Below are 17,756 nucleotides of genomic sequence, written 5' to 3' on the forward strand. Positions count from 1 at the left end.
GCTGGTACCGAGCAGGCTGCTCTTTTTTCCAGTTTGCTCCCTTCGAGCTTGCAGTTGCGATTTATACTGGAAGAGGAGATCCATGTCCCTCCACAGCAGAACGTGCTAGCTCTGCTTCAGCGTCCACGACGAATTCCAGCATTCCCCACCAAGGCAGGGAGAGCTTCCTGGGAACTGCTCAGCCACCGCTTGCGTTCCAGTTGTGCTCGTGTTCTTTGAAGCAGATACTTGGTTTCCAGTGAAAGAACTGAAAAATCTTGGAGTGTAAGAGACTGAACTAGCTCTGCTGCTGGTGGCCGATAACATGCACATTCCTTGGTAAAATTTCACAACTTAATTTTATTGGAAATACATAATTTGGATTGTAATTTGATATTAAAGAAGGAGAAATACATTATTCGACCAAAGCCCTAACTCACTTAGCAGCTGCGCAGCAGCAATAGCTCCGTGCCCCACGTCAGGGTCAGCCCACGTCCAGGCAGAGGCAGAGCACTGAGGGACACAGCGCCCTCCAGTCCCAGGGGGTTGGACATCATCCTGCAGCTGAGTCCTGTTTTGAAAATGCTATATCGAATACCTCCTTGTAGTGCTCGACAAAATGCACTTCGAGTCCTTCTGTAATGAATCCAGCAAGGTCGTAATAATCCTTTTTATTCTCTGATGGCAAAATGATACAGGTAACACCTGCCCTCTTCGCCTATGGGGAGAAAGAAAGTTATGTTGTCTGTGTACTTGGTCCTAGAAATCCAGCAGCCTGCTAGGAGCAGAGACTGTCCTGTTTTGGAAAGTAAGAACAAGCACATTTGTTTAGGAGCACGATCTGGCTTTGCTCTCCTACATGGAGCAGTAAGAGCATTGCTTATAGAAGCTGCCATCAGGGTCCCCCCAGGCACACACTGCAGCAGCTGCACGGACTGAGAGGTTGGTCAGCAGAGCAGTGACAGCGCACCTGGGGACTGCTGTGCCAATTCATAACGTTTTACAGAGAAAGCTCACAGTGGAGAAATGCAAGGTACTAAAAGTAAATCCCCTTCATCTAAAACAGAAAGACAGTGGGGTGTCTCTGTGAAATTTTAAGCGAGACAAATTCAAGCCATAACCAGAATCAGAGCCTTAATGTTAAGGATGATCTTATGATACCTTCAAATCTATACTGGATGCTCTCCTTGAAAAGGCACTTTATCCCAGCATAATTATACATCATAGTTTGCCACAGAGGAGGCAGCTGGAAGGGGCAGATGACCCCTTAATTCCACCAGTCTGTTCATTTACTGATCAATGGGGACATCCTGGCACGGAGCCTTGGCTCCCACCTCCTTCCTCACACCCGGAGACACCAGCAAGACGCCCACACCCACCCAGCAGGTTCCTCCCCAGCACATTACTGCCTCTCCCTACCACTATAGGAGCAACCTGCTTGGCTGTCCCAGTCACCCCGAGACAAATGTGGGGCTGTGTCCCACAGACGATGCACGGAACGAGCTCTTACCGCAATAGTCTTCTCCTTGATGCCACCAACAGGAAGAATTTTCCCAGTTAAGGACACCTCTCCAGTCATGGCCACGTTCTGCCTCACTGGGCAATTCATGGCCAGCGACAGCAAAGCCGTTACTATGGTGCACCCTGCACTTGGTCCATCCTTTGGTGTTGCTCCCTGTCAAAAAAAAAGCACATTCCTTTAACCCATCCACAGATCAGCAAAGCCAGACAATACCTTTGTCCACTGCTGTTTTAACATGGCACCCATTTCAGGGGGAAATTTTGGGGGAAAGTGAGTGCTATTTCAATTGGCACATCCAGTAACACCGTGTCACTCCTCATCACTCCTCATCTTATTCACAATAATAAACCAACTGAGTCTACAGTTTGGTTTCTGGCCTGATGCCACCACAATGCTCATTCATCAAGCTCAGGATTTTGAATAATCAATTAAGCAGAAAATGAGCATGAATACCTTGATGCTTTTTGCTGGCCTAAGCCAACCACGGAAACAAGCAGCAGAGGTCAGTATTTCAAGGGCAGGCGGCATCAAGAATCACAAATACTGGAGAACAACACTGAAAATCATTCAAGGAAGAAAACACTGCTCAGTTTAGGAACCCAACACAACCCAGGCCTCAACTAGTGGCAGCCTGCATGGGTCTGAGGTCAAACAGATCTCTGAGATGGAAGAAACAAGTATTTGAGAGGAACAGAGGCAGAGAAAACAACCACTGCTTTCTGCTCCTCCAGGAAACCAACACTCTGCTAACAACCAAGTTCCTATTGCACTAGAGGAAGCAACAGGGAAAATGTGGACTATGTTAAAGCATGACAGCCGAGCAGCCACGCGTGTCTCTGAATTCCACATCAGATTACCTCTGGCACGTGCAAGTGGATATGGGACGACATGAGAAAGTCATTGTTGGGCTCCTTCTGCATCAGAAAGGCTCTTGCAAACGTGTAAGCTATTTTGGCACTCTCCTTCATTACGTCCCCCAGTTGCCCTGTCACTTCCAGGGACCCATCCTTGCTCTCCTTGTCTTTGGGGCGCTTCAGGGATGTTTCAACGAACAGAGTGGAACCCCCTGAGAAAGAAAAGAAAAATGACACCCTGAGAAAAGTTAAAGGAAAATCAAAGCAGACGGCTTCGGTGAAGCAGAAACGATGTGAGGAATTTGAAGTCAGGGCTTCCTAATGAGACACTCGCTCTTGGGGAAAGAGCAATTGAAGCCTGCTCTCCAAATCCCTTCAGAAACCTCACCTAGAAATCTCAACAGGACTGCACTGACGGTCTCTATTGCTCCTTCAGACCTCACAGTCCACCCACAGACACAACCCATATTTAGTGGAAACAATCTTTTAATGACTTCATGCACTTTCTGGCTACGAAGTAAGACGAGCTCACAGCACACCACACTTCCCAGCTCCGCTTCCTGGTGCCAGGCACCTATTTACCTTCTGCACTGTATGATTATTCCCTTTCTAACCACTTCCAGGATTTCAGTTCTACCCAAAGTGTCAATTAGAGAACACAGGGGCCACATCTCGACGTCTAATCCTTTAACATGTGCTGTATTTCCACTCAGTGGTGGACATAAACCCCAAATAACCAGGGGAGTAATACAGTGAACTGTAACTACCACCTTAACCCACTCCAGGAGTGCTAGAACACCTGCACCTGCCCTTGGCATTGAAAGCCAAGTCTGTGGTGATACATCACTGGAAGAGATACAGCACAGCCGAGACACGCTGCGAGTCAGAACAGCACCTCCTTTTTTAAGGAAGCAAAGTGTTGTCCTTGCTCTTAGCAAAGCTTATGCTTTTGATCACTACCATTCATAATGGATGTGGTTCACATGGGGTACAGCGCACGAAGAGATGTCAGAATCAGCCTGGGCTAATTAAAAAAGGGTCCTTTCTTCAGGAAAGTGGAAGTCAGAATCTTTTTAAAAAGCCACAGAAGTTAGTATTGCTAATGCCAGCAGAAGAGCTTCACTGGACTTGTTAGAAAAATTCAGTTTGACGACTACACTGAGTTTTTCACGGTGACATGAAGATGGAGACAGACATTTGAGTTTCTGAGCCAGTCCTTATCTTCCAGTACCTGCAGCCTCACTCCAGCGTAGAAGATTAACAGTTTCTCCTGGAAACACACATTAACCCAGAAGTCACTGTGTAACTGCACACTGCGTGCCTGCACAACTCTTACCCATAGCTGTCCAAGCCAGACCCATCACCACCCCCGGAGGAGTGGTTTCGTACATTCGATCCACAGTGAAGATGGGCTTTCCTACAAAGTCCTGCAGGTTTTCAGGTGTCACGTGGACCGTCTCTGCTTCTCCACTCACAATTTTATAGGCTGATTTTCTCAGTACCTGGGTGAGACAGGAATTGGTTTCTGCAGAAAAAGCTGAGAATGCTGAAGCAAAGAGGTCATGGTTACACGCCGTTTTCCCTCACCTTCTCTACTTGTTTCTGTAGATTCCTCACCCCACTCTCTCTGCAGTACTGCTTGATGAGAACAGTCAACACATCCGATGTGATTTTGGCTTTGTTTTCATCCAGGCCGCACAGAACTCGCGCTTGAGGGACCAAGTACCTCTGAAAGAGTCCATGCACACGTTCTTCTGTTAGTGTTAGTGGAAAAAAGCCTAATGACTCCAATCTGCTTACCTTCGTTCTGCCATTAGCACAATGCCATTTTCTAGAGTTCACTGCCTGCCTATTATAGAATGCTGGAATTATTTTTAATTTGAATTTGAATATTAGGGGAACTCTGTCCAACATACCATGTGCCTCATATTTGTTGATATGGTTGGATGTAAATATGTAAGCTTGAAACTGCCAAAACCATTTTAGCAGATGCAATTCACAGCACATCACTGGAGCAGTTCCTCTTACCTCTGCAATTGCGAGTTTCTCTTCTGCGACGTATCCCGACACGTTGATGACTTCCATTCTATCCCGCAGGGGCTCTGGAATGGTTTCTGTTACATTGGCAGTACAAATAAAAAGCACCTGGAAGCACAACAAGATCCTGTGAGGTATTTTCATTAACCTGTTGCTTTACTCCAAGCAGCACTCCTTACTGCTGTGTCTCCCTGGCTGATGGGCTGGAGCAAGATCTGAAGGGCTGGAGCAAGCTCATTTTCCCTGTGAAGCCTAGTTTTTATTGCAGATAAAGCTCTGGGTACTAAAATCATGTAGCAGAACGTTCTGTACCCACCAAAACAAACGTTTAGAAATAAATGCAGCCCGAACTGGGATATCTGAATGGTCTGACGTGGGCCAGGAATCTATTTGCCTCCACACGTGGGGTGATCTAGGTCTCACCTCTAAGTTACTTCTACCATCTAAGAAGTTAGCACAGAAGCAAATTACGTATGCATATTGATAATCCACCAGTCCTACAACTAATGGAAGCTGCACAAAACACCCAGGTGTGTAAAGGCAAATACAAAAGCTAGACAGCAGCAGAAACCACAGCAACTCTGCCTGTCACGATGAAAAAACAAACTCCTGACTCTTCTTGCTGCCATGTCCAGGTTTATGCACCGATGCACACTCATACCCTCCAGCTCCACAACTCTGCAGAAGAGAGGAAATACCTTGGATAAGTCCACGGGGACATCAAGGTAATGATCCAAGAAGTTTGAGTTCTGTTCCGGGTCCAACAGCTCTAGCAGGGCTGAGGATGGATCCCCCTGATATCCTCTTCCTATTTTATCCACCTACAGGAGACAAAATTCAGATGCTCTAAGAAACTTCTCACCGCAGCAGGTTCTCATGCAAGGATTGCTTAAGGGCTTCATCTCAAAATCCTCATGAACAAACAGCCACCACCATTCTACCAGTTTGCTGCGGGTTCCCCAGTTCCCCACCACCCTACATGCAACAAGCACGCAACGCACTGACAGGACACGGGGCTTGAACAGCAGGGCAGACAACTGCTTCTTCATCCTCCACAGCATTCCCAAGCCATCTGCTGTTGGTCTTTCCCAGGCATGGCACACAATGAAGCCACAGAGACCTTTGGTCTGTCCCAAAGCCCTGCTGTTACACCCTGTCCTTGCTTGCTTTGCTGCAAAGCAGTAGGCTGGAAGACCTCTTCCCTATTCTCAAATCAGACCTGAAATTGACTGTAAGCAACTTATTTCTTATTGTTCCAGACTTGCTGAGAGAGTGACACTTTCTGATATCACACGGACAACAGTGGTTTTGTGCATAGTGGTGTACCCACACCGAGGTGGGGAACACGAGAGCTACTGAATTCTCTATGAACCTCATAGCTGCAGTAGAAAGAGAAAGGTATGACTGAAATGTAAAAGCTGAAGTCTGTTACAGGAAGAGAAAACAAGTGTCTGAGGTATCATCGTTACCCAAAGAACTTTACAGTCCAACATAATTTAAACCCCCATCCTCAAATCTGGGACTTTTGGGAATGTTACTGCTGCACCTTCCAGCAGGAGGGGCCAATAGTTGCTGCACAGGTTTCTAACAGCGAAAACTACAAGAGCAGATACATCACCTCATCAATCAGTATCAGTGGATTCTCTGTTTTAGTCTTCTTCAGGCACTGGATGATTTTTCCCGGCATTGCTCCAACATACGTCCTCCTGTTTTACCAGAGACTGTATTTAGGGAAGAACTATGAAGCATGGCATACATCACACAACAAAACAGGCAGCTGATGGAACAGGTATATCCTGCTGGGAGAGAAGTTTATCTGTCTATCAAAAGCATTCTCCATTGCCACACAAAGCACTGAGACCCAACTACTCTCTCTGTTTCTAGTAGAAAGCAGGTTTGAATTTTGGGAGAATGCTCCTGAACTTGCAGTTTTCAGCTTTAGTTTTATCCTCTTAAGGCAGAGAGAAGCAAGCAGGGAAGGCTGAGCACAAAGAGGGTCGAAAAGCAACGTGTTGGTTTGGTTAAAAACACCAGAATGCATTTTCTTGTTCCCAAGGTTTCCTCCCCAGCACCTCCCTCCCGATCCTTCAGAAACCCGGCCTCAGCTGCGCCTGAATGCACGGGAATCACCTTGCTCAAACTGTGACATTTATAGACAAACATGACTTTGGCATTTAAGTCTGACACCTTTGAGAAGCTCACACAGCTTTCCAAAGCTCTCCTGTAAGAACACACAAGAACCAACTGCACTCTGAGGCACGAACACGATGACGACTAACCCCTTCCTTTGCTTTAATTTTCACCTCTTCCTACATCCAAGTCCTTTCAGCAGGAGCTGGCAGAATGGAGGATTAAATTACACGCGCTGTTCAAATTCAATTACGCTTCCATATGGACAACGTCAATACAAATCAAGGCCACCGACCTGTGTCCCTTGATTTCTGCCACATCAGTCATCCCTCCGACGCTGAAGCGGAAGTACTCCCTGTTTAGGGCTCTGGCAATGGAGCGGGCGATGCTGGTTTTGCCAACCCCAGGGGGGCCATAAAAGCACAAGATCTTCCCCTGGGTAGATCCTCGCAGCTGGCTGACTGCTATGAACTCCTGCACAGCAAAGGAAGCACCAAAAATGAACAGGGCAACGGCAGCAACACCACAACACGTTTGTTATCGGGTCAAGCAGCGCTTCCAAAATGAGCATCCTACACAAAACAGGTCCTCAAAAGAGTTGGGGATGGCAAGGGAAGATGCTGAGGTCACCAGCAGAACACTTCCACTGTATGGAATTAATTCTATCAGTAATCAAAGCCACAGACCTGCACGATGCATCTCAGTGTATTTCTGTCGGGCTACTCAGTGTGAACAGCACTGGTGCTGACAGGCAACGTGCCAGGCTGACGCTCAAAAAGGTGATCATCATTTAAAATAACGAATCACATGGCGAGATTAAGTCACAAGTCTGGAGTACTGCTGGGGGAAAGATACCCCCAGAATTCCCCTGAGAGAGAAAAGACATCTCACTGCCTCCATCTTTCTCTCCAGACTGGAGCAAAGCAATTTAACAAAAGCAAAGTTCTAGGATGCCTAAGAATTCACTGTTTGTTACACACACCAACAATTCACTGTTAGCTAACATTCCTCCCCTGCTTAACTGAGGGTCAGTGTGCTCTGGGAAGGCAGAAGCTTTGCCTGTCACGATGAATCACTTTAGGAACTCCTCAGTGCGTTGATAAAATCCTGACACTGCTCCCCTTGGATATTTATTCATTTCCTCAGCATTAAGTAACAAAAGAGCATATTGTCATTTGAAATCGGAACACGGCTTTCATTGCCAATAGCAATTAAACACATTAACTCATCACCAGAACATTCCTGCGGCTTTCTGTGATTTGTGAACTAATGGAAATTAATGGAGAGCTTTGAGCTGAAAGGTAACCAAACTGCCTGACGTTGGGCTGAGTTTGAAGCTGTGCCCTCTGCCTATTCCCACCTTACCAGGATTCGCTTTTTGACGTCATCCATTCCATAGTGATCCTCCTCCAGAACTGCTCGGGCTCTGGTCAGCTCCAGGTTCTCCTCGCTGCACTTACCCCACGGGATGGATGTCAGCCAGTCCAAGTAGTTCCGTGTAACACTGACAGAAACAAATGAAAGTGATTCAGCAACAAACCCACGCCTTCCTCCACTGCTGTCCAAAACCTCACCCCCCAAAAAGCAGGGGATGAATCGGACTCATAAAGGGGAGACAATGAAAATACCCCCATTGTCTGGGCAGGCACTGCCAGCCTTTAACTGCGCTCTTCAGTCCCTTGCCCCTTGCCCAGAAAATCCAAACTTTTGTCTCAGAACAGCAAAACCTGTGAACAAGAACCTTGGCCTGGGTGGTGATTCTCTTCTGTTGAACTCCCTTGGCAGCTTACTCTCTTTTGCTTGCATTATTCAGGAGACAAAGGTTGCCAGCCTGCCACAATAACCCCACATCACCATTTTATAACTGGAACCACAGTCACAGTAAATGCTGCACGAAAATCCTATTCGTAGTGAAACAAAAAGGGCTTGGAAGCAAGATGTGTTTGTTATTCACTGGGTGCACAGCAATGCTGGAATTAGACTTGAAAAAGTAATACCAGCTTTGTGTGTAGCTTTGGTGTTTTCCTCCCAAATATTTATCCTGCAAACTTGCACTGGTGACCACACTGACTGCTCATTGCAACAGCAGATGCCACCTCAATAGTCATGAATGTTCAAAGCAATTTCAGTTTCTGACAATCCATGCCACAGATTATGTGATAAAAGACAAAAGCTGCTCCTTCACAGCTCCAACCCAGCCCCAGAGCTTCAGGGACCGACTCAGGGAGCTGAGTCTCGCTTCTCTTCTCTTGCATCTCATGAAAACACCCAAGGAGAGAAGAGCTACACTTAAGGGCTGCAGGAATCACTGCACTTTCATGAGGAGGAAGGAATGGCACAGTACTTCCATGCAGCTTTAGGTTGCAAGGGAGGAGCTATGATGCTCAACAAAAGGCCAATTGTGGTAAAACAAGGGAGATTTAGAGAACAATCCCACAGCTGGGATGTGATCACATGATGCATCCAGGAAAAACAATTAAGACAGAAAAACTTTTCAGGTAAGGGCTTAAGAGAACTGGGCTGATTTCTCTCATTCTCCTAACTAATCCTGACAGGATGCAGCCATGCACTCACTTGAATTCTGAGGAGTGATTATCCAGCAAGCTCAATTTGTTCAACTCCTCATCAATCACGTCCATGACGTGCTTTGGCACTACCAGCTCTTTCAGTCGCTCACGAAATTTCTCTTCTATAGCATCCTTGTCCTCTTTTTCCAGACCTAGCTCTTTTTTAATGATCTTCAGTTGCTCCTGGAGAAGGTATTTGCGATGCGTCTGCTTGATCTTCTCCTCAACCTAAACACAGCAACAAGCATCGTAACTGTTCTGTTCCTGGCACCACCCACCAAACATCAAATGCTTTCTAACACCTGAGTTATGAGCTTTTCAGCAGCTGAAAATACAACAGAGATCTTCGTTTGCAGCATGCTCTAATGTAACAAGCAATTAGCTGCACCATTTCAAAGTCTCACTGTGCCCCAGTTACTCTCGCAGCCTCTACATCAAACTCAAAAGTTTCATCCAGTCCACATCACCTCAATTTGTCCAAAAGACCATGACAAAGGCCTTGCTAAAGTCAATGTAACAGTACTTATTGTTCTCCCTTTGTCCTCTAGGCCTTCTTATAAGGGAAGGAGATCAAGTTGGATAAGCACAGTTTGCTCTCCAAAAATCCCTGTTGCCTCTTCTAAATCATCTCCTTCGTTTGCCTGCAGGGCTTCCAGGAGGAAGCAGATTCAATAGCAGATTCCGTATTACTTTTCCAAACATGCAAGAAAAAATAAGTTTCTAATGGAAAAAGAGTATCAAGTTATTAACTCTGCATTAATGTCATTCCTTTCGAGTGTGTACCACGGTCTTGTTTTAAAATTCTTTGCTGGCAGTGCTAAGTACCACAGTGGTGGGCAGGATATAAGCGTGTGTAAGATATAGTTACTTGAAAGACTCACCTCCCTTCCAAGACGTTGCTGCAGTTTGCTCAGCTCATATTCCTTCTTCAAAAGGGAAAGGGCTTTGTAAAGCCGTTTGGGAATCTGGAAACCACAGATGCAAAATGAGTTCACATGAGTGCAGAGTTTGACAGCTCCCTGCCCCCCAGCACCCACAGGTGTAGAAAGACCAATTCAGCAACACGCAACCAAAGCGTGAGAGACAACTGCCACAAAGACACAGAGCATCCAGACTTTCCCTGGAAGCAGATTGTTAATTACTCAGTATGTCCTTAAGCAGGGATCTACGCCCTGATATTAACCTATCATCAAATGCAGCATGGGAGCCTGCTCCGTACTGAGGCTGCTAGAGATATGACAAATGAAAGGCACAGTTTTGCTAGTACAGCTTTAGTTGAAAGCTTCATCTTACACTGGTTTCTTCCAAGATGTCTTGAAGCTCGTGTGACTCTGCCCCCGTCAGCGCTGCACCCATGTCACTCAGATAGATGGGGTTATCTACCACACGCTGTCCAGCCTGCATCATCTGAAGTACAGACTCTCTGGAAAAAATGGTGATAAAACCCAAAATGTTCAGTAAATTCTTACATTTATAAGGTTCGTAACCTCCTTATTTGCTTGTGGTGGTGGTGAAGAAATGAAATGCAACTCCGCTTCATAGCAAAACAGCTTTTAAAAGTTTGACTAAAGCTGTGTTGAGTGACAAATACACACAGCCCTTGATAAAAGAAATGATCACTGATAAATACAACCAAGTATATCAAATGTTAATGGTTATGTACAATTTGTGTCCCACTACGCTGAGCCTCACGTCCATAACACATGCACAGGACTGTGACACTTATTGCAGTGAGCTCCACTCAGACCCACGCCATCTGCTGCGAGTCCTATTCTCCTACTTGATATTCAAATTTTGCATAAGGTTCACAAAACTTTCCAACAGCAGATGCTAATTCCCAAACCAAATTCTGGGCAGCAATGCAGTGAGCGTCTCCCCTTTGTTACACCAAAATGTCAAGGGGAACAGAAAACCTCAGGGTACTCCAGCCCCAGAACACACGTGGGAAATACAGACCTGTACAAAGGGTTCAAGGCAATGATGTCCCGGATTGTTTTGACAATTTCTGCAGTAAGAGCCTGTAAGCACAAGAAAGATTTAATGAGAAAAAGACTGGAAAAGGACAAGGGCTCAGTACAAACACAACACTCCTCAACTTCCCCACTACGGAGCCTAGGAACGCAGCCCCCGGCCACTTATCTTCAGTGCTGTGCTGAAATGGTGCTTGTGCTGCAGCAGTTACTCCTCCTGGGAGGGAAGGCAATGCAGGAGGGGCAGAATTTCTGCATGCACTTATCTTTTTCTGGGACAGAAGATGCAGTCAGGCTGACCACTCAGATCACCCTGGGGCAAAGACTTCATTTGACATCGGTTATCACATGGGCTTAAGCACAGCTCGATCCCTCCAGGTGGCAATTTTTGGAGGTGACTGGTTCTAAGGAATCGAGCGACTGTAAGGAGAACTCACTGTTCTCATAAAATTCCCCGTGAGAAGAAGGAACTGGTTTCCAAAGCCTGAAATCTGAGCTTCATTTTAGAACTCTTCAGCAAGCAACGCAGATGCAACTCCACAGGACAGGTCAAGGCTGGTACGCTTAATTCACTTACTTTAACCTCTTCTGTGATCTGAAAGTCTTCATGAACCACGTTCTCTACTTCTACCATGAGAACTTCCTGCGAGGAAGCAGCTACAGGATCCAGCACCACCTCGACAGCCTGCTCCTTTGCTCCAGGCTCCTCCTCAGCCTCTTTCTTAGGGCGCTTCTGTTTCCTCCTGACCTTCTGTTTGCTCTCAGGCTCCTCGGGCTCCACCTCCAGCTGCCGGTTTATACGGATTCTGAAAGCCAAAGGAAAACCAGACACAATCAGTTCCCTTCTGTGCCTCTATGTGACTTCAGCACTTCAGCCTGGAAAGGCAGGAGCCTTTCGTTTTGAGAAAGCTGAAATGCCAACATTTGACAACGATGACTAATTGATGATACACATTTTGATAGGATTTACTTTTTGGTTCACTCTGTTAAAATAAGGGGTGATTTAGCAAAACCATAACACTCAAGTGGTAGATACCATTGGGTCTTATTTAGTAAATTTACAACGAGTAAGCAGCAACATACAAAAATTAATCGACCACAGAATTAGCCTGCTTCTGTATCTGCTCTGCTGGTTTGGTTTAACAAGGATCCTCAAACAAAAGCAGGAGAAGCTGGAAAAGTCACAGGAAGATTGTCTGAAGGAAGGGGGACACTTCCGTGCAAGAAAGAAGGAAGGGAAGAGGGATCTCCTTTTCAGATTGTAGCTCTTCCATTTCCTTCCTCAAGTTCTTATTACAAGTCTTGCAAGCAGGAAAGGAAAGAGCTCCAGGATTAAAACAAATCACGTGAAATATGTTCTCTTTAACTTCCACTCATAGGACAGAATTGGCTCCATCTCCAGTCCAAATTATCACTAAACTTCTCTGTGTTCAGCTGCTCATGTTGAATGTTTTTTCATCTCCTGAAAATTAAGTGCAACTGCTCACCCTAAATAACACTTCTATTTGTCACATAGACCTGATAATCAGAGGTAACTACATTTTATTAGAGCCTGCTTTACTAAATGACTCGAGCATGAGAAAAAAACATTTATCTGTAACACTAAAGGCTTTTAAGAATCTCCAGTGCAGAACCACATTTGGATGCAGCTGGCAGAAAGCTTTTCCCCACTGCCACCTTGCTGCTGCCATACCCTTCTATAGGTCAGCACAAGCACAGGGTGAACAAGGGCACAGATCCATCTTCATCACCAGCTCCACCTGCTCAGACCAGCTGTGGAACTGCAAAGCCAGATTTCTAAGAGTTAAAATAGTTAACAAACCTACAACCAAACAATTTGGTGAACAAATGCAAACAGATGAAGCCCAGGATCACAGACCAACTACACAGTGAAATATTGCAGCACATAAACAGGACAATTAATAAGGTATCATCATTAGTCTGGCTGCTCAGACAGCTGGCTTCTCTATATGAACCAATGATCTGAAGGGGATTCCCACCCTCTCCTCATCCCTCCCAAAAAAGCTGGTTCACTCTTTCACCTTCTTTCTGAACATCCTGTTCTGCTTTTTCACTCTTCTGATTCTTAGCAAGCAATCCTTTGCTTTAAACCAGCCTGCTGCAGTATCTCCCCTGATTCCAAATACTACATGTATCACGAAGTCTTTCCATAACCAGACATTGAAAATTCTACTGTCACTTCTATTTCCTAGATTATGACACTGGAGGAGATCAAACCAACAGTGAATTCTACAGCAATTAACTATTAATCCCTAAAAGGGATGGGCTAGATACACAGCCTTACCACCTTCCAAACAAAATCCATTTCCCTCTTTGTATTTTTAAATTTTTTTGAATTTTGCCTCTTATACCAACAGCCTCATGTCAGATATCTTAAATACAGAGCATGATCCATAGTTCTCCAGGTTGGGATCAGTATCTCACTCTCTTCCCTGGCTTAAAGGCTCCTCACTAGAGATGAGTACTAGACAACCATGCGGGAACTGTTAACACCCCTCAGCCAAGTTCCCTCCCAAGGCTGTGCATCCTGAAAGCAGAACACAGGATTTGTGCTGCAGCAGGCTCCTGTTGTGGGCTACAAGACCACGTGCAGGATATAGGTTGTACTTCCATGGAGGGCAGGATGGTTGGTGGTGGAAATCTCAATCAGATAGAGACCGATTCCCCACATCTTCCAAGTTACATGGAAATATTTCTACTTCAAGTAAGCAAAAAACAAAGCCTGCCTGTCTCCAGAATCGAATCAAACATGATCCAGGACATTGTTTGGAAAGGAGCTGCAAGTTCAGGAGAACTCAGCTCTGAGAAGCACCTCCTCTTCTTGGCTGTCCAGAATAAAAAGGAACTGGTGCAACAAAGCAAGAGGGAAGAAAAAAGCAAAGCTCCAAAGCAACACACAGCCTGAAATTAGTTATTTGTGGCTGTCAGAACTACAGTCCTACACTGTCTTAGTTCAAAATACTTAGCACAGACAGCTAAACCTACATCCCCAGAAGCAATCCTGTTTTACTCAATCCTCTTCCAGGACAAGCTTGGTGGATAAATCATAACTACAGTTCTGAACCACTTTCTCCTTTTTTCTTTCCTTTTTCCTTCTCCCTTTTTTCTTGCTGTATTTGTCAAAGAAACTGATGAACCTCAGAACAACGAATGCTTGCTTGCACCACATCGTGGTTTATGATATGTGCTAGCTCTTTCTTTTTGGGGCGAAACTGCCTCACCTGGAACAGCAGACAGAATCAGCAGCATCAGAATACACTGCGGTAACAAAAGCTTGTCACACAGGAGTTGCACACGAAACAGCATATGCGTGGTGAAAACAATAAAGGGATGTGTGTCTGTCAAGTACTTCCAGTGCATCTCACCCGCCAGGTAACTACCTTCGGTGCCCCATGACTATCATGCGCAGCTTGTCTCCCAGGTCCTGCATCTCGTGGATCTGTACAAACGTTCCCATCTGGTAGATTTCGTTCAGATCCTCCACCACGTCTGATTCATTGCTATCGAGGAGGAAAAAAAAAAATCAAAGCAGATATTCAGAAACTTGAGAAAGCAGGTAAATGTTAAAAAAGGAAAAAAAAGCAATTGGTTGCAGAAATTTAAACCGCATTCAGGAGCAAAGATGTCACACTGTCCTCGTGGTGAGGCAGCCCCTCTGCCCTTCCCAAACAGCAGCAACCTTCCCAGCAACACTCAGAGCCCGCAGCGCTGCTGGTGGTAATGGAAACTGCTGTGCTAAGAGGAGGTCTAAGCATCATTCCTGGATTCCTATCACAGGCAAGGAACCTCAGAGCACAGCCATTAGTGCAAAGGCGTGGAAAGATCTTATTGCTGAAAAGATGAAGGGAAACAACTTACTTATCATCCTTTTTAAGGAAAACACCAGCATAAGGCTGGGCAAGACGAACTTTCCTCCTCAGCAGCTCAACCAGCTTCTTATTTTTCACCTAGAACAATAAGCATGAAGTCAGGGGTAGATTTTCCTTCAGCTTTGCACCCTCAGCACACCAAACCACGCATGGTGGAACCCTCTGACTCTATCATGAAGCCTAATCTTTGTTCTAGTTTTGCCTACGTTAGAAGACAGCAACACAGACATGGAAGAATACCAGAAAACGCCAACGCTGAATATTTAAGAAGTCGCTGTGTTTTGAGTTTTTGATTAAAATAGCAGCTGTAACACATCGACGTTCAGTTGTTGCTCCTTGTACTGCCCTGCCATTGATGGGCTGGGGGGGACAGCACCAGGACGGCTGACCCACACTGGCCAAGGGGATATCCCACACCACCTGATGTCACACTGAACTACAGAACCAGGCTACACGGGGGACGTTCAGATGGCATTTGTCTTCCCAAGAAACCATGATTTGAGGTGAGCCCTGCTATCCAGAAGAGCTGGATGAATTCCCTGCTGTGCTTTGCTTGTGCACGCAGCTCTGGCTTTACGCATCCAGCTCTCTTTATCTCAAGCCACGAGCCCTCGCACTTTGACTTCCAGCCCTCTCCCCCACCCCAGCACGGGGAGTGGAGAGCAGCCGAGCAGCGCTGAGCTGCTGCCGGGCTGAGATCACAGTGCACTGACATCAACCATTTCCACATAGAAGTGCTGCAGGACTGCACACCTAAAGATTCCAATACACAAGCTTCTGCATCCCCATTCTCTATGCTTCACCCCGAGGCGCTCAGCGTCTCCGTTTGCCTGTCAGGACCCAGAGGGGCAGAGCTGACAGCCAGGGCTTGCTGGTGCTGTGGCTCTGGTTCTGCACAGGAAGCGAGTGCGGCCACTGGAGCAGGCTGCCCAGAGAAGTGGTGGCTGCCCCATCCCTGGAGACTTTCAAGGCCAGGCTGGATCAGGCCCTGGGCAACCTGACCGAGCTGTGTTGTCCCTGTGCTCTGCAGGGGAGTGGGGCTAGCCGGCCTTTAAAGGTCCCTTCCAACTCCAAGCATCCTACGATACGCAGCTGGTGGCAGGCCAGCCTGGAGAAGCTCCGTTAGAAAAGCCGGCGGAGCAAGCACTTTCCTAAGAAATCCCTTGAACAAGTTCACGTTCCCAGATGGAAAAAACATTCTGTTTGATGCTCTGCAGCCCGCGCCAGCGTGCAGGAGCCAGGCCCGGCTCTGGAAATGGACGGAGCCACGAGCAACCCGGTCCGGCGGGCGGTGCCTCCGTCTACAGCGGGGGTGCGAGGGGTGACCCCCCCCGACCCAAACCACTCCGCGGCTCGAAGTGAGCGGCCGTGACGGCCAAGCACCGCCCCGCATTACGGGAAACCAGGCAGCAAACACCCGGCGGAACTCAGGCCGCCCCCCGGCCCGCAGCCCCCCGCCCACCTCGATGATCTTGATGAAGCGCGGGAACACGGGGTTGCGCGTCACGGCGATGAGCGGCACGTTGGGGAAGTGCTCGGGCACCAGCAGCGGCGTCAGCGCCGTCATCACCGGAGCGCTCCCGCCGGGGTCCGCCCCTCCGCCGCCGCCGCTCTCCTCGCCCCCTCCGCCGCCCTCCAGCGCGTCACCCCCCGCCAAACCGCCGGCGCTCCACCGCTGCCACCGCGGGGTGGTGCTAAGGGCGGCGCGGGGCGGCGGCGCGGGGCCGGGTGGGATCACGGGGCTCACGGCGGAGGCGGCCGCCGGGAGACGGCGCCGCGCGGGGCCCAGCAGGGCCGGCCGCCAGCGCCCGCACAGCCGCAAGCAGCGCGCGGCCGCCATGCTGCCGGCGGGAGCGCGGCGGAACTTCCGGTCGGCGCCGCGCAGGCGCCGAGTGAGAGAGCGGCGCGGGGAGCGTGGGGCGGCGCACGTCGGCGGGAGCGAGGGTGGAGACGCGGGTTCGCGTCCCGGTGCTGCCCGGTGCTGAGGGAGAGCGGGGGGAGCGGGACGGGTCCGGCGTCCAAACCTCGCGTCTGAGCCCTTGGCCGTCTTGGCCACACTGCTCTAACCCTAACCCGCTTCCTAAGCTTCACTACAAGGATGGTGTGGGAGACAGTGTGAAATGTCCTTGTACTGAAGCCAAAGTACACAACACCGACTGCTCTCCCCTCAGCTGGCCACAACAACACGGAAAGCTACCGGCTTCATCAAGCGTGATTTCCCCTTGGTGAATCCATGCTGACTACTCCTGATAACCTTCTTCTCTTCTGTTTTCTTGGAGGTGACACCCAGAGTCACTGCTCCATCACCTTCCTGGGGCAGCAGTGAGGCTGACCGGCCTGGACTTTCCCAGATCCTCCTTCTTGCCCTTTCCAGAGGCTGGACAGACATTGGCTATCCTGCAGTCGGTCCTCAGGCACCTCTCCTGCTCTCCATGACCTTTGACAGATGATATACAGCAGTTTGGCAGTCCCTCTGTCAGCTCCCTCAGCACACATAGGTACATCCCTTCGAGGCCATGGATTTCTGTGCATGGTGTTTGCCTAGATGAACTCTGATCAGATCCTCCTTGAAGCAGGGAAGTCTTCCATTCCCCAGACTCTCTTATCTCCAGGGTCTGGGGTTCCCGAGGGGCAGCCTTAGCAATAAAGACTGAAGCAGAGGTGTTCAGCAACCTCATCTCCTCAGTGTCCTCAGTCACCGGGTCATCCACATCATTCGGCAGCAGGCACATATTTTCCCCAGTCTTCCTTTTGCTATGGACATACTTACAAAAGCCCTTTTTCTCCTTTACCTCCCTCACCAGACA

The 17,756-nt window shown here is 47.9% G+C and overlaps 1 protein-coding gene across 1 annotated transcript; it reads right to left on the minus strand.

Moving 5' to 3' along the window:
* On the minus strand, positions 320-16,671 carry LONP1 (lon peptidase 1, mitochondrial). The gene is made up of 18 exons (XM_021378651.1): positions 16,412-16,671; positions 14,939-15,027; positions 14,461-14,580; positions 11,637-11,865; positions 11,046-11,107; positions 10,383-10,512; positions 9,971-10,054; positions 9,097-9,317; positions 7,888-8,026; positions 6,818-6,996; positions 6,011-6,098; positions 5,091-5,213; positions 4,384-4,500; positions 3,943-4,083; positions 3,692-3,857; positions 2,359-2,567; positions 1,490-1,654; positions 320-697 (listed from the first exon to the last, which is right to left on the minus strand). Exons 1-18 carry the CDS (start codon positions 16,514-16,516, stop codon positions 533-535), a joined length of 2,532 nt encoding a protein of 843 aa, XP_021234326.1. The 5' UTR covers positions 16,517-16,671; the 3' UTR covers positions 320-532.

Source organism: Numida meleagris, chromosome 27 (genome assembly GCF_002078875.1).
Source record: "Numida meleagris isolate 19003 breed g44 Domestic line chromosome 27, NumMel1.0, whole genome shotgun sequence".
Lineage (NCBI taxonomy): Eukaryota > Metazoa > Chordata > Aves > Galliformes > Numididae > Numida > Numida meleagris.